The sequence below is a fragment of the Vigna unguiculata genome, chromosome 8, assembly GCF_037176805.1.
Source record: "Vigna unguiculata cultivar grain cowpea cultivar isolate G323 ecotype 2 chromosome 8, ASM3717680v1, whole genome shotgun sequence".
Classification (NCBI taxonomy): Eukaryota; Viridiplantae; Streptophyta; class Magnoliopsida; order Fabales; family Fabaceae; genus Vigna; species Vigna unguiculata.
In genome coordinates, this window is record NC_140799.1 from 37,828,845 (window position 1) to 37,855,638 (window position 26,794).

Sequence of the window (26,794 nt, forward strand, 5' to 3'; positions counted from 1 at the left end):
CTATTATATTTTTTTTACGTATGTCTAGTCGACGATAACCAGGTAGCTGCTCTTAGTTGTCGTTTGGCCGACACAAAGAGGCTTTACATTGGTGTGGTATTGGCGTCATTCACCTCACCGTCATGAGATCGACACCACCTACCTATTGGTGTGGGCTTTGGCTTTGTGGCGTCCCATTTTGGCTGACATCATTTGCTAACATTCTTGCGGTGAGGGTGAAGAGAATAAAAAATAATATATTTTAAATTTCTTTAAACAATAGTCTACCAAAACTTGAAAGTTTAATCTATTCATCGCTGTTTAGAAGTTAAAAACTGTAAAAAGTAAAAGTGCAAATAATTAATATTATACATTATTTCTTAGTTATATTTCTCTTTGGAGAGTGTTAATTTTTTTTGTAGTATTTAGGTGAAAAGAAGAGAAAAAAATCGTTGACAAATTTACCAAAATAAAATTACGTTTCTCACTTCATTTATCATTGGATAAATTTCAAATTTCGAGAGCAAATTTGTGGTATATAGTTATTCATTTTGACAATTCGGTTCGTATATTTGTTATTAGATATATCAAATTTGCATTTATGTTTTACACTAAATTTAGCTTCTTCTTTTTTGTTTTTTCGATTGTAGACACTTGTTTATGTTTTTAATTTAACTTTCTTATATTCATAATTTGATTTATATATATTATTAACAATATTAACCATCATTCTCCTTATCAATCTCATTACATGAACATTATTAACAGTTAAACATGCACAAATGGAAAAGAAAGTGAGCAACTTGCTATTATATATGAACTATTATTGACAAACATTCCTTAGACACGAATTCGAGTTCCAACTAAAAAAATTTCCCAGCTAAAATACTATGTATATGGGTTAAATAAGCACTATAATCAAGCTAAGATTTTCACGCATGTGGGTGGAGAATCAGAATCCAATGCCCATTTTACAACAAAAGATGCCCTTTCCCTTCAAGTGCCACACGTCAAGTAATAATTGTAAATCTATGATTGCTCTTCCTTCTGTTATCTTATGTTATTTTTCTGTCTTAGTTTGCTGAAAGAGAAATTTCATCACCTATCGAGTTAAGAACGAATATTTCCATTACAGAGACATAGTTAACTTCGAGTTTTATCTGCCAACCAGATTCAAAGGCTACACCTTGTGAAGCCACCTAAGAATATAATAACCTGTAGAAAAGTTAGCAATGATTCCACTCTTCTGGTTTTAAAATTGCGTCTTGTAGTTAAGCTACAATCATGCATGCAAATTTAGAATATGAGGGAAATTGTGGAACACAAGAAAAAGTCTTTATCTTCTACGTACAAATATTCTTCTTTGCTTTTCCCCAAATTCTATATCATCATAAAAATCACATGCACTACTACTTTTGACTTTTCTTGCCCAACAAGATTCTTTGCTGATTTACTTTTCGTCTGTTAAATACAGAACTTGACGAACACATGAAGCCCCACAAACCAACACCTAGCTAGGTTTCTGCCATGGCTTACTCCAGATTTCTTGATGTGTTTTCATGGATTCAAAACACTCCACCAATCACAGAATGGAAAACAGGTTCCATGTCTATGAGCATATGTTCCACAAACTCATCTCAACCATCACTTAATCTTGTCATAGCAAAACACCACCACCAATCCTCAAGTCTCTCTTTAGCCATTGTAGCAGATTTCAGCATCCCTATATCTCTTTGGACCTCTAAACCATTCAAACCTAACACCAAAACCATGAGGTTAACAGATGGTGAAACCATTTCAAATCTCCTTGTTAATTTCATACAAGATGTCCTTAACTATGGCTCCAACAAGAAGAATGTTTCCTACATCAAGTTTCCCAAACTTGATTATATTTCTAACATCCAAGACATTTTCAACCTTGCTTTCCTCACCCTCTTGTTCCTAGTTTGCATATACGAAGCTCCTTCTGATCTTCGTTCTAGTTGTCTCAGCAGCTTGAAAGAACAACTTGCGGGGTGTCGGTCAAGGCAAGCATCGAAGTTACTGATGAAACTCCTGGGGTCCAACTTGGAAGAACAATGGATGCGTTCCGTGAACCTTGCCATCACAAATTGGATTGTGGAGCTCCAAGAAGCACATCACAATGGCCACATCACCCTCAGAACTCCATCACCTCTATTTTCTTACGCGTTCTCAACAGCTGGGTTATGGAAAGTTCAATTATACTGCCCCGTCATAAACATGGATGTTGTGAATGCAAACAACCATCCACCTGATGAGAGGCTTCAATTCTCTCTCAAATATCAACAACTTGAAGGTGTTTTCCAGTTCAATTACAAAGTCATAATCAAAGACAAATGGGTCGAAATCATGGTGAACATCGACAACATAAGGTAATTAATTAAAACTAACCCTAATCCACCTGTTTATCAAGTTGAATAATCACTGAAATATTTACGTTTTTCTGTGGAAAGATGCGATGTTTTGAAACTGGTAGATGACAGTCTGATGAGAGAACGAGGAGCAGGTGCAGCTGAAAAACATTTTCCTTCAAGAATCTCGTTGCAACTTACTCCGACACTTCAACACCAAGTGTTGAGCGTATCAGTTGGGAAATCCTCGGAGAATCCGGTGATAGAGTTTGGAGTGGAGAAAGGAATAGAAGCATCGTTCGATCCACCGAACCCTTACATGGGACTCAGCGTATCAGCGGGAGAATCGACAACTGTGAGCTTAAAGCCATGGAAATTCGAAGAATCTGTTTATGGGTACAGTGCAAATTTGAACTGGTTTCTTCATGATAGCACTGATGGGAAAGAAGTGTTCTCGTCAAAACCTTCGAAGGTTGCGATGTTTAACCCAAAGGCATGGTTCAGAGACAGGTACTCGAGTGCTTATCGCCCTTTCACGAGGCAAGGAGGAGTTATTTTCGCGCGTGATGAGTATGGAGAAAGTGTGTGTTGGAAAGTGGATAAAGGTGTTGTGGGGAAGACGATGGAGTGGGAGGTTAGGGGTTGGATATGGTTGACGTATTGGCCTAACAAGCACAAGACATTCTACCATGAAACCAAAAGATTCGAGTTTCGAGAAACACTGTACCTCAATATTTGAATTGTAATATTTTCAGTACTTAATTTGATAAAATATGATACAAATAGAATTAAGCATGAATTTAGGTTCATTACTTTTTTTTTTTTACTTTTCATATACACAGATTACTACTAAATTTAACGTTTTAAAATATATTAAAAATATATTTAAAATATTAACACACTATACTTTTATTATTCGGCAGATCATAGTACACAATAAACTATCAGAGAATTTGGACTAATTAAGCATTTCCAATTTGCTTTTTTTTTTTTCTACTTTCATGGTTATTATCATTATACTACTTAGCAATTTTATAGTTACCATCGTACCTTTAACTATTTATATTATTTTTGTTATTACTATGGCTTCATTATTACCATTAATCACTAAGATTTTATTGTAATTGTCATTTCTATTAGTGACTATCACCATTATTCATAGGTATTATAGCACAATTAGAGTTAAACTCGTTGATTAATTTTTTTTTTATACACGAGCCACTTTATAATTATGCTTTATTAGAAATATAGAAATGAAAACATCTGAAAAATTCAATTAGATCTTACTTTTCTTTCATACTTCTCTTTTATATCACATCAACAAAGTTGATCATGATTCTGAATGTTATGAAAAATGTTATATGAAAGGAACATAACTTATTAATTAAAAGGCCAATAAATAAATTATTAATTCAAAGGAAATTGTAACTAGAATAATGGGGAATGGTGGAATTATAAATGATTTTGTTTTTATGGTATTGTTTGAATCTGCTCTAATTTTGATATATAATTCTTGTATTGAATGGGTAAAGTTTCTATACTGATAATATCTATTTTTAAAAAATAAAATAGGTAAAAGAACAATAATATGTATATATCTGATTTATCTTCATCCCATTATTCGTTCTCATTAAAAAACATATAATTGATTAGGTAATATAAAAACATTATATTAACTTTTCCTTTATTTTTAATTTTATAATTTATTTCTAAGACACAAATTTAATTATTTAGTTATTGAAGAAAACTTAAATTTTTACTTTATATTGGCACCTAATTGTTACAAAAGTAGTATAAGAATACTCGCAAACCACTCTAAACTTGAAGATAATAATGAGTAATAAGTGAACCATATATAAGGGAATATGATGTCACTTAAACAAGATCCTTAAGAAATAATAAATTTTGTTATTTATATATTCTTCAACTTCTTAATTTTTACTTAATATGAGACTACAATTTATTCTTGAACACATATAATGTACCTTTTAAGTGTAATTTTTTATACACATCGAAGCATTTTCCCTTAAACACGAATATTTTCTTAACTGAGTATATTATAATAACCATCTTTATTTACTCAACCGTAAACCGCAAGAGAACTTGTTTGGACATGATTTAAAAAAAAAAAAACCTTTTATGCAAGAGACTTAGAAATTTAATATCCATAGTTTATTCGTTTTTTAATTAACCTTTAAAATTTACTTATAATTTTTCAATCCTTGCAATATTGCAGAGGTTTATGCTCTAAAATATCTCGTAAAACCTTTTCTCTCATACAGATTTCTTGTACAATTTTTAGGGAACGTATAAACGTTAATTATTTTCACAAATAACCAAATAACGTACTTAAATAATCCAGGATTTGAAAATATAGTATAAAATTATACTTATAGTTGTAACTTAATAATTACTAAAAATTTAAAAATATAATATAAAATTATACTTATAGTTGTAACTTAATAATTACTAAAATTTAAGGTTATAATGACTATATAATCAATTAAAGTGCAAAAGTAAATAAAGTAGATCCAAGGCTATGTATAATTAGCAACCCAAGAAGATGAGGACGGACCAAAAAATGACGTGTAAGTGTGTAACCTTGTCTGCAATGTATCTGTGTATGTGTATGTATATATGTAACGTGGATATCATGACCCATGAAATGAACCATACATGTGATGGTAATAAAAATATCTCAAAAACAGGCTGATCCAAAAACCGTGTCCCAAGCTCACGCATGTCACGTGTGTGGGTAATGCTCCCAACGCCCAAGACCATGTCCTTTTGGTTCCATTTTCGCTATAAATACCCACCCACCTCAAAGTGGATAAGCACAAACATTTGACAACTATTCTTCTTCGGTGGTCACTTTGATCCTTATCCTGTTTGCAATGGAAGTGATTTTCCAGTCCTCAACCTCCTCCAGGTTGAATCCCAACGCTCCAATGTTCGTGCCGCTTGCCTATCGGACGGTGGAAGATTTCTCCGATGAATGGTGGGATCTGGTTCATTCCTCTTCGTGGTTCCGTGACTACTGGCTCCGCGAGTGCTACCAAGATCCCCAATTCCAAAACGAAGTTTTTGACTTCGAGTTCGACCTAGATCTGGGTATCTCATCTACTTTTTATTTTTATATTATTTTCTATTTATTTATGTTTTTGATTAATTGATTGAATTTGTTGAATGAATGTAGAAGAATATGAGAATGAAGGGAAAGAGGAAAAAGAGGTGGTGTCTTTGGAGGTGCTGAAATGGCGAAGCTGTGGAGGAGGTTGGGCCGAAGTACCTAGATATGCTGAAAAGGCTCCCAAGTTTATTAAGCCCAGAGTGAGTCCACGGGCTATTCACCAGCCCAGGTAGATCAGCCCGGTCCAGTACCAGCTCCAGCACTAGGCTTATGTACATACATAAAAATTTCTGTCTTTATTGCAGTTTTAGGATTTCTTTACTTTCTGCACAGGTTGTTTGTAATGTTTTCATGAGATGAATTTGGTTTTCTTGACAATTATGAACTTGTATCAACTAAGATATTTTACTCTTTATAATCTAATTAACTTATAGAGATATCTTAATCTTCATAACTTGATTTACCCTTTAACATTTTAGTTTGATATAAATAATATTGATACGGACAAATATGATTTATCAGTGAAAAATTTATTTTAATTTTATTTCAAACGAAAATTATGTCTATCTCATTAACTGAAATACAAGTGTAAAGTTAATGCATATGATGGTTTTACACTTAATCTTAGAACTTCAGATAAGTTCAAGTGTTGACAAGTTCATTGGCTGATACATTATCATTTTAATATTTATGGAAATTTAATTATTTTAGTTAAATTTCTTTCCTTTCAATATATTTTGTAGAAAAAAAAAGTGATATGTTTTTTATTCGATTCATTTTCCAAGAACTTATTTCAATGATGTGCTTTTATTATAAATTTTGTCATAGATAAGTCTCGGCTAATTTTTCCATTACAATGAATAAGATGATTTTTCCACACTTTAATTCCTTTATTTGAAAAGAGTGCTCATTTGCAGTATAAAAAGACAAACATACCGATGTGTATGGCTTAAAATTTGAACTTTGTAATAAAGACATAGAAATATATTATATATTTATTTTAGGAAAAATATATTTCATGTTTTCATACAGTTTCATGAAATGTTAGAAGATATTTTTCAACCTCATTATTATTAAATTTATTCTTTATGTGAATTATTATAAAGGACAAAGACTTTCTGAACTTTTATTCATGTTAGGCCAGAACACAAAATTATAAGTCCAAAATTGTAATACAAATATGAATGACGCATTAACGAAAGCAAATTTCTAGAGTACAAAATTTTCCGCAACAATCTTTTTCTTCTTTAGAAAAAACTAGAATAATAATCTTATAAGAATCTTAAGCTCACTGTGTCAAAGCACCTCTTGCTCTTATTTATATTTTTTGTTATTAGTTTATGTTTGTTACTTTTTACACATTTAAATTGTTCTGTGTTTGGTGAAAACTAGTTTTATTCCTTTTATCATTTAGTATCTAATCATTTATTATTTGAAATAAAGGTGGGAATATAGTATATTTAAACTATAAAATAATTTTTAACAATTAGAAGGAATTGCTCAAATGGTACTTGAGTTTATGTGGAAATTATAAAAAGCAATGCACCAAAATAATTCTTAAAATGACGAGTAATAATTACATTAATCTTTGGAATTAGAAAAAACAAAGCAACTCAGGTTAAAAATTGTTAAATATACGTTATTTTTGTTTTCTCGCTGCAACTTGATAATATTTTGGTTAAAGTTAATTGGTATTAATGATTTTATGAATTAAATTGACGTAATAATTTTATTTGGGAACTCTCAACGTGTTTTTGGATTTTAATGAACTTTTGGAATCTCTGCATAGGATATGATAAATGAATTCGTAGTCCTGGGTATGGTACGAATTCATCTTGATGTTGATGGAAATTTTCATTTTAACTAAGGACAATTTTTATTAAAAAAAAAATTAGATACAAAGATAAATAGATGAGTATATTCATACTCCATACCTGTCTCAATCTTCTTATCATCTTAATCTTAATTTATTTGTAAAACACACATTTAATTTTTCTTACTTTTATTATAATTATATAATTTTAGTTTAATTATTATTTAATATTTTGTTTGAAATTTCTATAGTTATAATTTTTTATATTTAATATTAAAACAATATATTTTTTATATTGAATATTTAATAATATCATATTTTTTATAATTATTTTTATTTTTTATTAAAAAATATTTAATTATTTTTTAAAAAAGATGAGGATACACTCTAGCATAATTGTGTAGACAAAAATTTTATATTTATTGAATATGAGAATGGAAATATAAAAAGTTTTTATTTCGAAGACGTGATGAGATAGTTAAATCCACCAGCTCCAAAACATGTTTGGATGTATGAACATCATTTCCTTTTCATATCTATTTTCATAATAATAATTGTATAGATACTGATTATTAAGTTTTTTGGAGCAAATTTTTAACCAAACGTTGGTATAATGTATAACATAAACAAATATAACTACTCATTTCTAGCCAACATCCATTATTCCCTCTAAAAGAAACCCTGCATCTTCCTTACCCCTGTATTATATAAAAGCACCATATCTGTCTTCTTTGATCCATCGTTTATGTATGTGATGAGTTTTGGTTTCCCCCCATAAATTGCTTTTATATTCATGGTGTTTATGTCCGTTTATATACATAAGATCTTTGAGTCGGTAGTCTTCTAAGAACAGATAGACTTGTGTGGTACATAATGGGCATGGAAGGTAAAAATATTTATATTTGTGAATATTTTTGAATAAAATTTAGAATAAGTAATTAATATATATAAATATTTATTATTAGTAGATAACAAGAAATAAATATTTTAATATTTAAATATAAATAGATCAGATATGTATCTGTAAAGTCCAAATTTCTGTCCTAAAATTTTAAGGGCTGCTTTTAAGTTGTTGGGTCAAGGGGGGCTGGCCCAAAAGATAAAGCCACCTTAAGTCTGCTCTAATTGTTTTATTGTGCACTTTAAGAACCTACTCCCTTGGTGTTTAGAGTCGCAACCGTCACTCCGCTAGGATTCAGTCTTGAAGCTCTGTCACTCTTGTTCGAGCCAGTTTTGTTCCATGTAAGTTGCATTCCATCCCACACCTTTTTGTTTAGTTCAGTTGCTTCGAGTCCTGACTAGAGTTGTACTAAGTGATTTCGTGCCACTCCGTCCTTATGTTTCCAGTTCACTAAGTCGTCTTAGGAGCTGCTGTGTTTATCTGTTCGCACCAGGAACCTAGCTGTTGGCCCTTTTCCAGGTAGGGAAGCTAAGGCTTACTCATATATCCCGTTTTTCCATGTTGTTTGGCTGTTATTTCGAGATTATGTGGTTGGTGTGATGTTATGTTAGTTGTGAACCCATGAATCTGTTGTTTGGACTGGTGTGTGTGGCTGTTGTAGGAAAATAGTGGCGAGACCTGATAATCTCGCCCAAACAAGCCAGTCTTGCCTATGCTAGATGGACGGGAACTCGCCCAGAACCTTTTTACGCGAAAGGTCGCTCAGGCGACCAGCTCAACTTTTTGGGCGAGCGAGCATCTCGCCAAGGCGAGAGGGGTCTCGCCTAAGCGAGATCCCGCTTGAGCTCCTGCTTCCTTTTTCGAGCTCTTGCCTAGGCGAAGGGGGCTCGCCTGAGCGAGACCCTTCGGCCTGAGCGAGGAGCTGGGCGAGACAATGTGTTTGTGTGGTTATTTCTGAAATTCTGAAATGGTTTATGCTTGTTTGGGTGTTGATTATTGTGTTAAATGCATGAGACAAATCAATATGCATGAGTGATGTGATTCATGAATTATAAATGAGGGTTTTGGGCGTGAACCTTCGCATGTGAAAGGAATGAGGTGGTTGGTATTAAAATGACATGGCATTGGCATGAGATGAAATTCCAGTATGTTGGTTGAGAATGATGAACTGGTATGGATTCACTGGAAAATGAAAGAGATGGATTATGAAGAACTAGTATGCGATGTGTATGTATAAATTTGTATAATCAATCTTTCTTGATTGGTTGAGCATGTTTAGTCCGTGTCAGTGCGTAAATCCTTGGAGTCTCTAGGTGAGACTTTCAAGGTCGCGTTTCAGTGGTCGGGACGTAATTTCATGGCCCCTGTTAGTGGATGTCTATGGTGGTGCCCTATCTGTATAACTAGGTAAAGATTCAAGGTAAGGTTGCATCCTGACACTCTAAGGAGTCGGTTAGTCTCACCTAGAGCGGACTGACTCCTGTGGTGAGAGTAGTAGGAGGCCTAAAATTCATTAAGGGCTAACCTTGTGGTGAAGGAAATTGATTGATTGTAACACTTGTAACACATAGCTCAGGGGTGAGCAGCTCGGGGGTGAGCAGACGCATCCACCACAAGTGCGAAAATCCGGTGAATCCGACCAGGTTATATGTATCTGGATGAGCCGAGTCGTGTCTTAGTGTATTGTCTAACATGCTTGGTTGGTATGTGTATATGGTATGGTGAATATATATTTTGATCGTATGGATGAAAACTTTTATGCTCTAGCTTACCCTACTTTTATTGTTGTGGGGTACTCTCTTTTGCGATGATCACCAACTTGTTGGTGTGAGCAGATGCGAGGAACACCCGTGGACAACAGGGAGGTGATGGTTCCGTCGCATAATCCGCGTGGACTGGACTTTAGTTTCTTTGTGGGCCTTTCTTTAAGGCTATGACCCATGTACTTGTTGTCCTTGGATTTATATACTTTTTGTAAACTTGTTATCCTGTTTTCTGTTGGTATCGTGGTGTGCCTAGTTTTGTAGGGGTGATGTTAAGAACCCCGGGACTGCGCTGTTGTACTATTCTTGTGTAGCGTTTCTTTTAATTACGCTTTTCAATTAAATAGGACGTTACAGTATCATATTATCAGTGTCATATTCGTAGATATCTATTATCTATAAAAAATTAAAATTAAAATTTAATTTATATTCTGTTAAGTTAAATTTGATTAAAATTATATTTTATTATGTTAAATTTAATTAAAATTAAAATTATATTATATATATCATATATATATATATATATATATATTCATAAGTGGGTATGCAGGTATAAGTTTTTAAAATATTTGTGGGTATGCAGATAACCAAAAATATCTGTGAGTTTTAAAAAAAATCATAAATATGTTTTAAGTGAGTAATCAACAAATAAATAAACAATTTATTGAGAATAGACATTATCGGTGTTCGAGTCGATCCATTATCATTCCTAATTAGGGATGTCAAAAAAATCCGTACCCACGGATATCCGCGAATAAAACCCGCAACGGGTAAGAAATGGATATTAAAAATGGATACCCGCTACCCGCGGGTATGGGTATTTTTGATACCCGCATGTTAACGGGGCGGGTACGGGTATCATAGTATCCATACCCATGGATACCCGTACCCGCTAAACTTTACCTTATATATATATATATATATGTATATATATATATATATATATATATATATATATATATATATATATATATATATATATTAGTAAACAACATTATGAGTCTTCATCCAATAATGGTGGTCAGATTCTTACCCCACAAATGAGTAAATTACTTCCATATACTGTGGAGGTATTGATGTGTCTCTAAGACCGGTTATGGACCAACATGAAAGGTAATGAAATTAACACTTTTACTTAGATATTTTAATTAAGTGATTGTTAGAAATTTTTACTGAACTTTTTATGTTTTAAGGCTCTTCTAGATTAAAATTGGACAACATGAAACTTTATACAATGTTGCAAGAGGTGGACATTGATGAAGTTAGTAATTTCTTTAATATTTTATTTAAAAATAAACTACAATATAAATTGGCAGTGATTTTTTATTTGTTTGTTTTTCAAGAATCAATCGGAGAAAGGGGACTTGTTGATCTAAACACTAATTATGGTTAAATATTTATTTTTTTAAATATTTTTGTAAATACCCGCGGATACCCGTGGATACTCGCGGATATGAAAAAAATAGACGGGTACTCGCATAACGGATATCCGACGGATATGGATACGGATACGGGACAAATATTTATCCAGCGAGTAGGGTACGGAAGAGCTACTACCTGTACCCCGCCCCGTTGACATCCCTATTCCTAATTATATGAGACAACTACAACAAAAACAATCACATGTACTCTTATTATTGCTAAAACAATTTATAATGTTAATTAAACAATAAGATTGTATACAAATAAATAGAATAATTATACTTTTATAGATCCATTATTTCATTTGATGTCTCTCTATCATGTGCTTTTGTTTTGAGATAAAGGTCAAGAATTACAAAATTGAAATGGGACATTGTTATACCTCTTCAAACCTCACATATATGATAGAATATAAGTTCATGAGTGTACACTATAATTTATATATTGTTTGTTTCGGAAAAGAAAAGTTGAATTCAGCAATTGGGTTAGGGTTGAGCATCTTCCCATGGGGTTGCATTCTTCCCAATCTTGTGAAGAACCCTAATAACTTCTTCCGTTGTAACATCTCCTGTTACCATCACCTTGTTCAACTGTTTGTCTGCGTTATACGTCTCAATATCTGCAAAAAAATTATTCACAGTAAACAAGAGATCAAGTTCACAACATAGTAAATTAATTTTATGTACCAAAACCTAAACCTAATTACATTTTGGAAATTAGTTGCATATACCTTCGATCTTCTTGATGGCCTTAAGAATTTTCTTGATACACTCGTCACAGTGTAAACCAACCTTCACTTCCACCACCTGAGATACAAAAACAAGAAACTTTAACGACTTTTATTTCTGTCTCATATATATAGCTGAAAACAAAAGGATGAATGAGCCAAGTAGGAAAGTTTCTTACATTTGCCATTGTAATTTATCTGTGAGAGAAAAATTGGCAAAAAATTCGAGTCTCTGATGTTAGAAGCGAAGAGAAGGCAGAAGAAAGAACAAGGAAAAGAGTGTTATGAGATGCTTCCATTTTTATATGAAAAAGCATGCAGTGAAGAATCTGGTTCTGCATATGAAAGATGGAATCTTTCACTTTGTGTGAAGGAAAGGTGCATAAAACTTTATTCCAAATTGTTGATCTGGGAATTACTGGCTTCCACTAGCACAATCTCCCAATAAGGAAGAGGAATGCATCAGCCAACAAATTATTTCTGAAGCTTTCATTTCTCAAACTGGGATAATGCTGAATTATTTGGATGAAGGAGACTGCAAAATGCTAATTAATTTTATTTTCTTTATTGTTAAAATATTTTTATTTTCATTATTTATTAGTCCCTTATATTTGATTATTGTTGACATGTAATTGAAAACTCCTTTTTCCTTTCTCCACAAAGACTGTCCTATTCCATATATAGTCTCAAATTATTTGCTAATTGCTCATTCAAGTACGTAAAATATTCTTTTATGTATTATAAATGTGATTGCTACAACAAGGTCTAAAAACCATTATTACATGAAATCGTTTATTTTACCAAGACACGAGTAACATTTTTTAAGAAATCTTAATATAGTTGTTTTATTTGTTTTGACATTCCTATTGGGAGGGCCTTAATTTGTGACAACTGAAACACCTAACAATGGATTTGTGGCACATGTTGCTAGAGTCTTGTCTTTCTAATTAAACAAACCACATAGTTGAATTTGTGAGCTATGGGAAACAAAATATTTTCCGCCACTTTTGTTTTCATCAGAGTTCATTTTATTTGTAATCATGGATAGGTGAAGTAGTCCTTCATGCTCTTAAAATTTTTATAATTACCAACGTATTATTATTGACGATAATAAATTTTGAAAATAATTTTTTCAGTAAATTTAACTTTATTAGTAGATTTTTCTGATAAATTTTACAATTTAATTTATTAACAAATATTTTCGTTTTGACAATATCTGTTAATAAATTACAATTTTATCATTATAGGATATTTTTTATAATAACTTATAATTACAATTATCTAACGATAAATCCGTTGACAAATATAATTATCCTCAGTAACTTATAATAACAATTATTGATGAAATTTCTATTAAGAAGAGATGGGTGAAAAAAGATGACTAGGTTCACCTCATATTAAGGAATATTTTTCTAAATACTTCTTCATCAATGATTTGATCTTTTGGCAAAAATATTTCTTTGCTTGAGGATTTTGCTGAAAACAGTGTCATTGTTATCGATAGAGTAAACATTGTATGCTAAACATAATAAATGTTATACAAATAGCATATAGTGTATGCATAATAAATAGTGCTTCATAGTACTTTTGATAAGCTCTTGTCAAAATAGGTCTAAACTAGATAATAATACCTAAGTTGAGCAGGTTTAAGATATCCTAATATTTTAATTAACAACTCACCTTAATTTAACATGATGATTCTATTTATAAACAGTAATGGTATGATATGGTCTAAGTATCATCTCTAATTTGTATGAGCAATCCTATCTCGACTTCTGTGTAGAAAAAAATTGATTAAAATATCTTTTTAGTTCCAATTTTCGTCAAATTTTGTTAAATAAGTTCTAATTTTGGTTTTGTGTTCAAATAAGTCTCAATTTTCGTCAATTTTATTCAATTGAATCTTTTTTTGCTAACATCATTTAAATCATTAACGACCACGAGTAGTATGTGTGTCACTTCGTGGTTTTTTTAAATTTTTTTTAGTTTTTTTATTTTTTTTAAATTTTAAATTTTTTTTGAATGTCCACGTGTCAACCCAGTAGCGTGTCATCTGTCAAAATCAATGTTCTATATTTAATTTGGTCCCTATATTTGTTATTTTTGTTCAATTTAGTCCCAATTTTGTTTAAAATTGACCAATTTTATCCCTATCGAAGATGTGACCAAATTTAATTTTTATGTCAAAGTTATAATGATGTGAATTTTAATATATTATATAAAAATATTTAATAAAAAAATGTGAATTTTAATATAAAAATTAAATTTGATTTCAATTTGGAGAGAAACCAAATCGGTTCATGTTAACAAAAATTGAGACTAAAAGTAATAAATATAAGGACCAAATTAAATATAGAACATTGACTTTGACACCTGACACACGGTTGGGTTGACACGCGAACATTTAAAAAAAATTAAAAATAAAATAAAAATAAAAAAATCACGAAGTGACACGTGACAGCCACTGTTCATGATCGTTAATAATTTAAACGGTACTAGCAAAAAAGATCAAATTGAACAAAATTGACGAAAATTGAAATCTATTTAAATATAAAACCAAAATTAGAATTTATTTGATAAAACTTGATAAAAAAGTATTTTAACCGATAAAATTTTCTTGTAAGATGTTTAAATCCGACAAATAGCATTTTACACGGTAATAAAGTTTTAACTTGGGAAGTTAATGTTTTAGATAAATTAAAATGACTTTGCTCTGTCCTTTGTCCTTCCTATCTCTCTTTTGCTGAAGCATGGCCAAGCTGGTATTACACAGTGGATTGTAGTAAAGTACGATAAATTATTATTTTGATTGAAGGAAACACTCTTTTAAAACCTTTTCTTACCAACTATCTCCACTTTTCCTTAGATAAATAATTATTACAAAACATTCTAAATAATAGTACGCATTTAGATCACTTTAAAATATCAACCTTCTCCTTTGTGTAGCCAATGAATCCAAAGTAATAATTAGTTTGATGAGTATTTTAAAATATATCAAGGGAGATGATTCGTTGACACTCTACAATTAAAAATTACATCCACATGATAATTTAATACATCAATATTTTAGTTATATCTCTTTTATATTTTAATGTAAATTATTACATTACGAAAATAGATGTAAAATAAATATATTTTATTTTACATGATGTCAAAATATTTTTTTTTTATAACCAGTTACATGGTATACAATCTCAGTTTTAATATGTATTTTTCACAGACATATTTATAATTGATTATAAGTAATGTTATAATTAATTATGCATGTATCATTTATAGCTAACTATATATAAATATATTTTTTATGATAATAATAAATAAAATCATTATAATAAACAAAATAATCTTTCTCCTTACTCATGTTCTTTTTTCAAATTAAACTCTTATTTTTTTTCTTATTTCTTACGTTTTTCTCTGTGTGTGTCTCAAATTAATAATTAATGAAAAATACATACATAAAATTGAAAGTCAACATACTAATAGTTTACACGTTTGAAAAAATAAATACAAATACTTAACATCTATTAACGTTAATTGAGATCTATTCCACCTGCACATGGTATCTGTACTTAAATTTGAATAAATAATACACACAATAATAAGATAACATATGATAATAAATAAATAAATAAATAAATGTATATAATCATCTTTGAAGTAGTGGGAACAATAAATTCTGATTCTCAAAAGTAACATGTAAATGAAAATCTTAAATTAGTTTTAAAGTGATATAGCATTACATTAGTTTTAACCATGCCATTATCATCAAAAAAGCGTTACCCATGTTTTACGTTAGACCGTTGACGAGGTCCTTTTACAGTTCCTTCCCAACAACATTATACAATTAGAAGAAACTAAGAATTCAAGGCAATTGCCAATCATAGCACGCCACCTGTTTTTCTGTTCACTTTCTCTGTACCAAATCCCAATTCCTGATTTGCTCTTGCCCCTAGATTTTTTCCCCTTTCTTCTCCTTCATTTTCCCAAAAAGTTTCAAGCTTTGATCAAACTGAATCATGGGGAACGCCCTGAGGTTTCTCTACGGGCATTGCTGCAAGCCCACTGCAGCTGGTGATTCTGATTCACTTGGGCCTCACGGCGTGTCCTCTGCCACCGTTGGTGTATCAGCACTTGCCCATGATCTCTTTCACTTTGACATCACCTCGCAGGTGCATGCATTTTGCTCCCTTCATCCTTTGATCAGGAACTCACTCTTTGTCTGATTCTGTTTTTCAGCTAATTTGGCATGTTCAGTTCGTGAGGTTTTTATGCTTTTCAGCTATTTTAGTACACTGATTTTGTGAGGTCTCTGTGTTTTCCCTTTTCAAATCTTTTAGGTCCCGGAAGGACTCAGCAAGCATGTTGTGTCTTCTAAGAAGGCTCAGGCTAATTGGTATGTTCTGATTAACTTATGTGAGAAACTTTAGTTTGTTCTATTTTCTTGCATGTGATTGTTGAGAAAAATATTTTGCCTTTGAACTATGTGTGCGTGCCCTTTCTGTTCCTTACAATTTTTTTGAAGGTATAGAAAGTTAGTAGATGCTTGGAAAGAGGCAAAACCCCCTCCTAAGACACCTGAAGAAGCAGCTACACTTGTCATTCAGACATTGAAAAGGCACCAAAAAGCAGATGTTGAGGTTTGCATGAACTTCCTAACCTTGAATTAAGTATGAGTGCACTCTAATGTTATGTTACCTTACCAAAGAGGCCAAGCTACCTGCAAAAGAAAAAATTCATTGTGGATGAAATTTATGTTGCTTCATTTACAGGGATTGTTGGCTTTCTATGGTCTTCCTCCGCCACACACCCTCGTTCAAGGAACTGCTCAAGCCCCTTCATCCTTGCCTGATGGAGTTCAATTTGAAATGCACACCTTGCCTGTAAGAATATAACATTTTCATGCAATCTATAAAATAATAAAATCATGTGTACTTGTGCTGAAAATGTGGTTTCTGACAAAATGACATTGTTCATCATTGTTTTCAATGGGACCAGGTTGATGCAAGAGCAGTAGCAGATGGGGATACCGTAACAGTGTATGTCAGCACAACAGACCCCAGAGAATCAGCATTTGTCCCTGGCAACGTTCATGCAGCAGCAGTGAAAAGATCAGAAGCACGTGCCCGGAGGAACTTTCAAGACGCTGATGCATTTCACAAACAGATAATTGATGCAGGATATCGGTTGGTTTGTAGTTTCCCAGCTTCTTATAGCTTCATATGTCTATGCTTCCAACACATGCTATTTTTCTTCTAATTGTTTGGCTATTTAGGGTGATTCCTGGTGAAAACGAGGAAATCCTAGCTAAGAAATATAGGATTCGATTAAGGTAATGACTGAACAAACACTAGTGATAGAATGTTGAGTTGTTTTGGAAGCCGGTAATGAACTCTAGAAACAAAACAGGGGAATTGATGCACCAGAAAGTGCAATGCCTTATGGAAAGGAAGCTAAAGCTGAACTGGTCAAGCTTGTTCAAGGAAAGCCTTTGAGGGTCCTTGTTTATGGAGATGATCGCTATGGTCGTTGTGTAGGTGATATCTATTGTAATGGCATTTTTGTACAGGTAATCATTTCATTGTTTTACTCTGAATCTATACGTGTTTTTATTAGTTTCTGAGTTTTTCATTTTGATTTTCATTTATGACTAGGAAATAATGTTAAAGAAGGGTTTAGCATGGCACTACACAGCCTATGACAAACGGCAGGAACTAGAAACAGTAATTACTGACCAATGTTATGGTTCTTTCATTGTTTTTCAAAGTTATAAATATCCTAACTTTCTTGAGTTGTTATGTTAGTGGGAGAAACAAGCCAGAGCAAAGCGTGTTGGGTTATGGGCTTCAAAAAATCCTGAAAAGCCATGGGATTGGAGAAGAGAAAGAAGAGAAGGTGCATGACAACACATAAATTCACACCAGAAGAATTACCAGGGTGCCTTTGTCAGCAATTTTTTGTGAAAAAACTCAAACCAAAGGTCCTTCATTCAATGTTAATGTATCATTTGTTTGACAAACTGTGTGTATATACAAAACAACTGTGAACAAACTAGGTATGCTTTTCTATGGAATGCTTGGATCATTGACAAATCTGATTTCAGACATCTCAAACAATTTCTTTTTTTGGACAGACAAATTATTATAGTGTTGATAAAGTGATTTACATTTGCATATCTTTTTCATTTGTAGATAATGTAGAGTTTGAAATTAACGTGAGGTTAGAATATTACTTCTTTAAAAAGGTTAATATAAGATTTTGTCAAAATATAAACACTTACATCACAGAGACATCAATTGGAAAATCTTCTAATTCAAATGAAATATAGTCATGCCTATACTCTTCTGGTGGCACCAAAGTCTGCCATATAACTAACACGTTTGCATTTGGGGTATAAATGTTTCAACTTAATCAGTTGCAAAAGAATTGTCTTGGGGAGGTAGAAGATTTTTCATAGCCATAATGATGTTTAATCATAAATCAAAGTCCTAAAATGTTGAATTTCAAAAGCTAAATAATTTGTCATGTTCTATGAGCACAAATTATTTTCCATACCAATTATTTCATTAAAATATGTAAAAAATATTATAAATAGAAATTAAATAAAGATAAGAAATTTACGATCACTCGGCCAACTGAATTAGATTTGCTTAACAAAACATATAGATGTTAGATAATACATGATATCATTATTAGTAATAAATAAACCAAGATTTATTAATCGTGTTTGTTAAAAAAAATTCAATGTAATATAAATTATGAAATGTAAAATGAAAAATGAATTTCTTGAATAGATTCTATTGAATTTGGTAAAAAAATTAAGAAAATCATTCGATTCAATTTAGAATATACTTATATTCATACATATAAATTTAGTAATATTAACATCATACTTTTAAATCAAACCGATTATAATCAATATAGTTACAACGCTAATTAAACAGAAGCCAAAAATCAATCTATTGAAGACCCTTTAATTAAATGAGAGCATATCCAACTTTAATACTAAAATAAATTGATGGTATAATTAAAATAATAAAATTAAATCAGATTGTTCTGTCTCCTACACGCGCCCCCTCCAATACAATATCACACCTTTAACAAAAAGATGCTCCTTGTTGTGATTAATAACATCACAGAAAGATCACAGTAATGCATTCATGGATATATCTTGGATTGAACAAGCTGTATCCAATGCCTTGAAATGAACAGGGAAACTCAACAGCAGTGAACAAGTTATTTGGAGAACCAGACCTGGTTGTGTATACATAATCATTTATTTTAACTCTCACAAGAAGGAACACGGTAAGATTTAAGAATGTACAATGTTCTCTACAACCTTTTCCTCTGTCGTCGAAATCATCTCATCTTCGGGGAAAATTGTAAGGAAAACCTCAAAAAAGAAGCAAAAGGACCTTGGTTTCAAGCAGACATCTAATCAATTAATTACACAATGTGACTGATGTTCAACATCAAGAATGTACTTCCTAAAAATTCAAGGCTGATATACAGTGTGAGAACTGAGAGGATAAAACCATGAACTAGGATATACTAAGCACAAAATTCAATGGACCATCCCCTATAATGCCATGTTTAGTAGGAAGCAGAAAGCATCACCGCTTTTCACCTTCAAGGAGTAAGAGATTCCCTTTGCATTAATGGTGGAATAGGTGGGTTCATTGTATCATCTTTTCCTCTTTCAGAAAGCTCTTCTTTTACAGTAGATAGTGGTCTCTCTGGACTACGATATTCCTTCAAGAAACTACTTGAACTTAGAGGACTGGATGGCTTGATCATAGAAGGGGAAGAGTTGTTACCCAAAGGAGAACTTGTGCCAGATTTGATTGATGCCACATCTTCACGAGGCAAAGGTGACATTGGCTGTTGGTCACTATAAGAACCTTCTTTTCTGCATAATTTGTCTTCTACAATGTCATAGCTATTTGCCGTCCTTACTTCTTGAGCAAGAGAGCACCAGCAACAACATAACCAAAGCGTGCAATCGGAAGCTGAAGGCTTGCCAAAACAAAAGTTATAAGAAGGCAAATTGAACCTTTTTCTCATCTGGATCCTCCAAAAGCCACCATAGAGTGCACCAAAAAAACAAAGAATGATCCCAGTAGCCACTAGAGCCTGTCTAACAGTGTCATTCTCAATATTAACAGCAGCCAAGGTAAAAATCCAGAAGGGAGCCATACAGAACAGCATAAAAGTAGCAATGTGAACGTACATGTTTCCAAAGCCAAGCCTCTCCATGTTCCAACCAAAGACACAAAATGTACAGAAAAGTGATAGATATGCTTGCGAAATGTCATCCCAAATGTCAAGTATTCCTCCACTCCACTGTGGTCTACTTTCAATAACCCTCTGTTGCTGTCTAGATGCAAATGAATATTTCTTCTGAAATGATTTCACTCTCAGCTGGTCTTGCCTCTGAGCAACAGAATCTTCAACCTGTGCTTCTTCATCCATCTCAGAATTATAATCTTTACCCAGAGGGCTAAGAATGGAATACAGACCAGCCACTGCAGGTGCACCAATAGCAAAAGATATGCATATTCCAACTCCTATGGCGGGGCGGTCAGATCTATTATACCCCCAGTTTAGACCACAAAGTGCATATTGAGCAAAACAGTTCAGATTAAGGAGAATGATCACTACCATCATGTGTGCCCACTCATGGGGCTTATAAGTCCCATTCTTGCAATACACCTTTCGAAGTTTTGGGATATCTTGTGGATTCCACCTGCACAGAAGCACAAGGTGGTAGCACCTCTTTGGATGCTGGTACAAACACAACAGTGTAAACAGTGCATTGAGTATTTGATTGTTCACTTCAAACCATGTATTTCTCTGAGACTTACTTGGCAGCGCACTATTCAACATGCCAGTCATGACAAGGAACAGAATTGCACCAGAAACAGCAACACACAAGATCCACACAAAAAGGGCCATGTTCATCGGGTCCCTAATCCATTCAACAGACATCTTCTTGAGTGAACCCCAGTCAAGCTTCTTAGCAAACATGCCACTGAAGCGCTCCCTCAAGCGAAGAGAACTCGGTGAAGGCACACCCTGTGAAATCTGGTCCTTTTCTGTTGCAAGCCGCTTGAATTTTGCAGATGCAGACCCAAATTTCAACAAGTTGATCCTATTGGGAAGAAAACTCAAGGTGCTCTGGAACTTCCTCTGAGAGTTTTCATCTCCCACCAGCGTTCTTCCAGATGTTGAAATATCTATGGAAGCAACGTCATTTACTTTATTTCCATTAGATTCCTCAATTTCATCTTTACCATTATCAACCGTAACCATTCTGATATGAAGCCTGAACCTTCTCAATCAAAATCAGAACCCTATAATGACTGTTAGGAACAAAATTAGCGAGGATAAGAACAGAACATTTGTGATAAATTTCAAACCCATATCAAATTTCATGGGTATTCATTCGCACAAAGACAAAAATTCAGACTTTTTTTTAATATATGCGACGATAACCTAGTAAACAGATCATCATTCACTTTAGTTAATTATAATTCACAACCTACAACAAAAATATCAACTGACAATTACACAAAAACTAATGTAAATAACACCAATAGATTCGTCTCAAGAAAAAGAGCAAAGAAAAAGAAAAGAAAAAAAAAGAACAACAATATCAAAGGTTGAAGGTACGAGGCGTTAAGAGCAAGCAAGTAAACGTACCTGTAAGGTGACAAAAAAGGAAGAACGAGTTTGAATCCAAGGAAGAGTTATATTCTCTGTAAAAACTCACAAGCAAATAACGAATCTAAACTCTGGAAAGTGCAAACTGTAAGACGTAAAACAAAGAAATCGCATATGAAACGAACGGAAGAGTTGTTTGTTTCTCTGCATCTGGTCAAAGGGATTGCAGAATGCCAATTCCCCGAAAACTAAAAGGAAGTACACATTGAAAATATTGAAAATTTATTTGATGGGTCAAAATTGAAAATTAAATTTATTTTTTCTTCAAACAACCATGACGACAGTCGCACTGTGTGGTTGAGTCAAAAAGAGGATAATAAAAAACGATATATCATGTGTTTTTTTTGTATTATTCAGACAATTATTACATTAGTGGAAACAATCAAGAAAAAAGAAAATTTCGAAGTTTCTTTAAAAAAACAAGGAAAATTTGGAGGTGGGGCCCCTTTTTGTATTTATATTATTTATTTAAATAAGTTATTTTTTTTTTCTTTTTAATAATGTTTATTTAAACAACACAGGTTTGCTTTATTTTTTTTTTCTTTATGTTCCATTTTTTTCTTTCTTAATTTACTCCACTTTTAAAAATTCAAACTGTCGGGTTATAATTTATCTAGAAGCTTATCATTGTGGAAGGGAAAGACAGGTCCAATCAGCCACTGCTACCATGACAAATACACTAATTAATATCATCTTTCTTTCTTTTTCGTGTCACTCAATTTATTCAATCTTTATTTATCGTAAACTTATAATAACATGATGGTTGCTTTATTCCTGCCACTTTTTTTCCTTACGTGTATGATTTATTATTCTGCGAAAAAATAATATTGTATTTTTTAACGTATAATTAAGTAGTGTAAACACGCGTAATAATTGTTTCGGCAGATGTTTAAAATAGAAATTTTCTTGTTTTGTTTAGAAGGTCAATATCTTCTTTTATGTCGGCTGAGCTGAGCTGTGCACAGTAGATTATGCAACTATTCAACGGTTCTATGTAGTAAGCTATTTAAAATTAAATAGATATTAGTGAAGATGATATCACTTTGAACAACTATGCGATGTTGTTTATTTCAGTGTTTATATCTGGTTACTACCTGTTTCACAACATCAAATAATATTAAATAATAATAATAATTTACTATTATCATATATCTACCTATAGTTTTTGTGTATATGATGATGTATGTACGATTATATTTATGAAGAAGAGATGAACACATAGAGTTAAAATACAACTAATTGACAATAACAACTAAAACATTATTAGTTAACTGTCTTCCACCTATAAGGCTTTAGGTTGGAATGCAACTACTAACAAAGATGACAATCAAGGTGTTTCTTTTTGAATGAGTTGAAAAATTAACAGGTAAGAATTTTAGACCTTTTTCATTCTTCCAAATAAATTGCTATTTTAAAGTCTCTTTATGATCAAAACTGCCCAGGATATGTATGCAAATCCAATAAAAGTGGATCAACAAATGAGACTCTAGCTACCTCAACATATTCATTTCAAGAATTCATGAAGACCACTTCAATTGAAACTCAAAGCAAAGTACAATTTATATTAGTAGTGAGATGAACAACTAGACAAAGAAGCATAATACAAGATGAAAAAAATATCAAACAAGATATCCAACCATAAGGAGACTATTATCCAATTCAAGTAAGATCATCCTCCTCAAGTTCTTTGGCTTTCAGTTTCTCCTTCACCCTCAAAAGAAGTGTTGTCTTCCAAGAATCCTACAAAACATTGACGTAAACACTCGATGTTGATCAAATGAGAGTTTAAGTTAACAATAACAACAGTTCATAACTGGGTTCAACATAGTAGTACACAAAATAATGAGAATTATTTTTCCTCAACGTTCATCTCGCAAATAAAATTGTAGAATTCTATTCCATTTTATGTTGTCTGACTGAAATTTCTCAATATAACCAGTGCAGAAAAAAAAAAAATCTTCCAACCTATGTTTTTAAATGAATAAATCAATATTTCACGGGAACATTCAAAGCAGATGCAAATTAGAGACACAAGATCACTAGATTGCTGACATTTGGGTTAATTCAATTTTGATATGTTCATTCTTCAAAAAGAATACAGATCTTAATTACATTGAAAAAAATAAAAAATCTTGTTGATTTGACGACAATTTGGAGCTTACCAGAGGGGTCATGCTATCAAATTCTTTTACAACTTCAGTAAACTTCGCAACATCTTCTTCATCAATTGCAGCAGCAATATCCTGTCCATATTTTTAAAATTGTCAGTACATTATAACAAAACCAAACATTAATAAGAGCATTTTAACAGAGGAGCAGTTATTGATATGTCCACAACTAGCAACATACTGCAAGAAATCTATATTCACGCGTTCCTGAAAATGTTGGATCTAAATCCTGCACAAACAAATACATTCCAAAGAATTTAGTAACTGGTGATGTTATCAGAGTCTCAAGATGTAAATTCGTAGAAAATTTCGGACCTGATATCGCTCCAGTGCATTGGTAATAGCAACAACATCGCCTCTACAAAGTTGGCAAATGCCAGCATTAAGAAGATGTCCTTTAACTCCATACTTCAGCAAATTATTGTTTAGAGACTGGCGAGCAATCTCTTCATAAATCTCAACTGACCTCTGATATCTGGAGATATATAAAAAAATAGAACAGTTCATATTGTATTTAACATACAGAGAAGGCTATGATAAAGTTTCTTGACATTATTCGGAGTTACTGCTCTAAATAGAAACCACCCCACACATCAAATATATGAATAAGATTAAATGCAGCAATCGGCTAATATTTGTGAAAACCACGTAACCCAGCGGTAGAGGCCAATATTTGCCAGCTTACTAAACCAAAAAACATAGTAAAGAACAAACACAGAACAATAGAAGAAAACTATCTTCAAGCATTATTATCAAGGCCCTCCTCACAGTTCATTGCAATAAGAGAAGATCAAAATAAGCAGAAAATAAGAAAAATCTTACTGTTCTAGCTGGGCAGAGTATTGAGCAACTTTTTGCTTGCACTGGTTTGCAGAAGTGTTCACTTCTTCATTTTCATAAAAATCAGCCGCTCTTTCAAAGTAAATTACTGCCTGCTCGATATTTTGTTCAGCCTCATATAACTCCGCAATTTCCTGCTCATACAGAAAAATTCAATCCAATCATGATACATGCACGACAATCCCTGCTAGAAAGCCCCAAAAAGCATTGTCAAATGGAAAAAGGATACCTCCAAATAAAAATAATAGTAAGATACCTTCAAATATCTAGCAGCCATAGAGAGTCTTCCAATCTCACAAAAAATATTTACAGCGTTGTCTAAGCAAGATACAGCCTCTGCATTAAAAAGAAACAAAAAGAACCTCAGCATCGAAAATTCCATTAAGCACTGGCATGCATTAAACAATTTGATCACGGGCAAGCACACGTTAACTTTACCCCAAACACACGCACACAAACAATCAAAAAGAAACATGTTCAATTGTTCTCAAAAATATATTCCTAATGTATGTAAATTATAACCGCAAAAATACCATTTGTATTAGTTTTTTTATAGCAATGCGCAGCGTCAACATAAGCTTGGGCAGCTTCATGCTTGCTTTCCAACTACAACAATACAATTCGTCACAGCACGTAGAGAAAATCAAATCAGAACATATACACCCAAAAAAAAAAAAACGAAATAGACTAGTTACCTTCAAATGACAATTCGCCAATTTGATGTACGTGGATCCTGCTTTGTCCCCTGAAACATGAATTAATTCCGAAAGCTTAACCAACACGACATGATCGGCATGCATTAATAATGATTAATCTAAGGATTTGGAGAAAATGAAGGTTACATGATTTGGCGAGCTTGTAGGAATTGGCGGATTTGTCGAAGAGATCAGCGGCGTCCTCGAATTTGGAGCCAAACAAACCCCAACCGTTGAGCCTCTTCTCTGCCTTGCTCTCGAAATCCTGGGCCCTAGCCAAATGATCGCCCATGTTTTCAACTGTTGGAATCAATCGATCGATTCCTTCTCCTTCATGCAGTCTTCGTTAATTGTTCTTTGACAGAAACTCTTTATCACCGAATTGAACTCTAACACGAATGAAAATTTTACACGCAATTACAACAATGGTTAGTTTCTCCCATTGGGAAGATGCTTTCTCTGGGGCCCGCTCGTTCCGCCATTTCATCCATTACAAACAAAATAATTTACTAAAAATGCACTTTCATCAATATATTATTATCATACATTTTGGTCAAAAATATTTTAACGTATGTTACAAGATTAATAATAAATAATAAAAGTCTTTATATCAAACTATCATATAATAATTATTATATTAGAAAAATGGTTCTTATTTGAAGATAAACGAAAATATAAATAATTTTATAATAAAATATCATTTTTATTTATTTTACAGGTAACTTTTTTATTATAAATAATTAAATTTCAAAAAAGTCAGATAAAAAACAATTAAATTTAAAAAATAATTACTTAAAAATAAGAAATAAGTAAATTAATTATTTTAATTTTAAAAAACATTTAAATTAAAAAAAAGGATGAATCCCTTTACATGTCTTAAAATTTGTAAAATAAAAACTCACACAAAATTTAAATTATTTAGAACTATTTGATCTATTTTAATCATTTGAATGTTAATTAAATGTTAATAGTATTTGCAAAACCACTTATTCTTAAATTTTAATAATCTCATAAATTAAACTATTTTATAAACCAAAAACATCCTCTCTTAACAATTTAAACAAATAAATTACAAATATATATATACATATATATATATATATATATATATATATATATATTTATATTTGAATTTAACACCTAAACTAAAAGGAAACTTAAAGTAACATATCATTACGTTATATTAGTTATTAGATAAATAAATATATAACCATCATAATAATAATACGTGTGATATGATATGAAATGTTTATGTAACTCTTCT

The 26,794-nt window shown here is 32.2% G+C and overlaps 5 protein-coding genes, 1 non-coding gene and 1 pseudogene across 8 annotated transcripts; 4 read left to right on the forward strand and 3 right to left on the reverse strand.

Annotated features, from left to right (window-relative positions):
• The first annotated feature begins 1,461 nt into the window (after positions 1–1,461).
• On the forward strand, positions 1,462–3,160 carry LOC114193465 (uncharacterized). Its single transcript, XM_028083281.2, has 2 exons — positions 1,462–2,372; positions 2,454–3,160. The coding sequence occupies exons 1-2, from the start codon at positions 1,507–1,509 to the stop codon at positions 3,088–3,090; spliced, it is 1,503 nt and encodes a 500-aa protein (XP_027939082.1). The 5' UTR covers positions 1,462–1,506; the 3' UTR covers positions 3,091–3,160.
• A 2,006-nt stretch (positions 3,161–5,166) lies between these two features.
• Positions 5,167–5,859, forward strand: LOC114193397 (protein EARLY RESPONSIVE TO DEHYDRATION 15-like). Of its 2 annotated transcripts, none has more exons than XM_028083175.2 (2): positions 5,167–5,462; positions 5,551–5,859. In XM_028083175.2, the coding sequence occupies exons 1-2, from the start codon at positions 5,246–5,248 to the stop codon at positions 5,712–5,714; spliced, it is 381 nt and encodes a 126-aa protein (XP_027938976.2). In that variant the 5' UTR covers positions 5,167–5,245; the 3' UTR covers positions 5,715–5,859. The 2 variants fall into 2 exon arrangements, with proteins under 2 accessions (XP_027938976.2, XP_027938975.2); XM_028083174.2 differs by having other exon boundaries at positions 5,170–5,462; positions 5,548–5,859.
• Positions 5,860–6,090: 231 nt separating this feature from the next.
• On the forward strand, positions 6,091–6,154 carry LOC114195740 (small nucleolar RNA snoR101). The gene has a single exon (XR_003606573.1). It is a non-coding gene; the product is annotated as a small nucleolar RNA snoR101 (small nucleolar RNA).
• Positions 6,155–11,644: 5,490 nt separating this feature from the next.
• Positions 11,645–12,422, reverse strand: LOC114195489 (heavy metal-associated isoprenylated plant protein 45-like; annotated as a pseudogene). Its single transcript, XR_014983945.1, has 3 exons — positions 12,287–12,422; positions 12,111–12,186; positions 11,645–11,999 (listed from the first exon to the last, which is right to left on the reverse strand). The product of XR_014983945.1 is annotated as a heavy metal-associated isoprenylated plant protein 45-like (transcript).
• Positions 12,423–15,978: 3,556 nt separating this feature from the next.
• LOC114193437 (staphylococcal-like nuclease CAN2) lies at positions 15,979–18,201 on the forward strand. Its single transcript, XM_028083240.2, has 9 exons — positions 15,979–16,276; positions 16,445–16,500; positions 16,630–16,744; positions 16,877–16,987; positions 17,103–17,290; positions 17,380–17,436; positions 17,514–17,673; positions 17,759–17,827; positions 17,909–18,201. Exons 1-9 carry the CDS (start codon positions 16,124–16,126, stop codon positions 18,005–18,007), a joined length of 1,008 nt encoding a protein of 335 aa, XP_027939041.1. The 5' UTR covers positions 15,979–16,123; the 3' UTR covers positions 18,008–18,201.
• A 1,319-nt stretch (positions 18,202–19,520) lies between these two features.
• LOC114194419 (uncharacterized) lies at positions 19,521–22,026 on the reverse strand. The gene is made up of 2 exons (XM_028084614.2): positions 21,807–22,026; positions 19,521–21,466 (listed from the first exon to the last, which is right to left on the reverse strand). Exon 2 carries the CDS (start codon positions 21,414–21,416, stop codon positions 19,734–19,736), a length of 1,683 nt encoding a protein of 560 aa, XP_027940415.1. The 5' UTR covers positions 21,417–21,466; positions 21,807–22,026; the 3' UTR covers positions 19,521–19,733.
• Positions 22,027–23,334: 1,308 nt separating this feature from the next.
• LOC114193451 (alpha-soluble NSF attachment protein 2-like) lies at positions 23,335–25,997 on the reverse strand. The gene is made up of 9 exons (XM_028083259.2): positions 25,678–25,997; positions 25,531–25,580; positions 25,369–25,441; positions 25,092–25,171; positions 24,818–24,969; positions 24,311–24,470; positions 24,177–24,224; positions 23,990–24,070; positions 23,335–23,567 (listed from the first exon to the last, which is right to left on the reverse strand). Exons 1-9 carry the CDS (start codon positions 25,820–25,822, stop codon positions 23,487–23,489), a joined length of 870 nt encoding a protein of 289 aa, XP_027939060.1. The 5' UTR covers positions 25,823–25,997; the 3' UTR covers positions 23,335–23,486.
• Between the last annotated feature and the right edge of the window lie 797 nt (positions 25,998–26,794).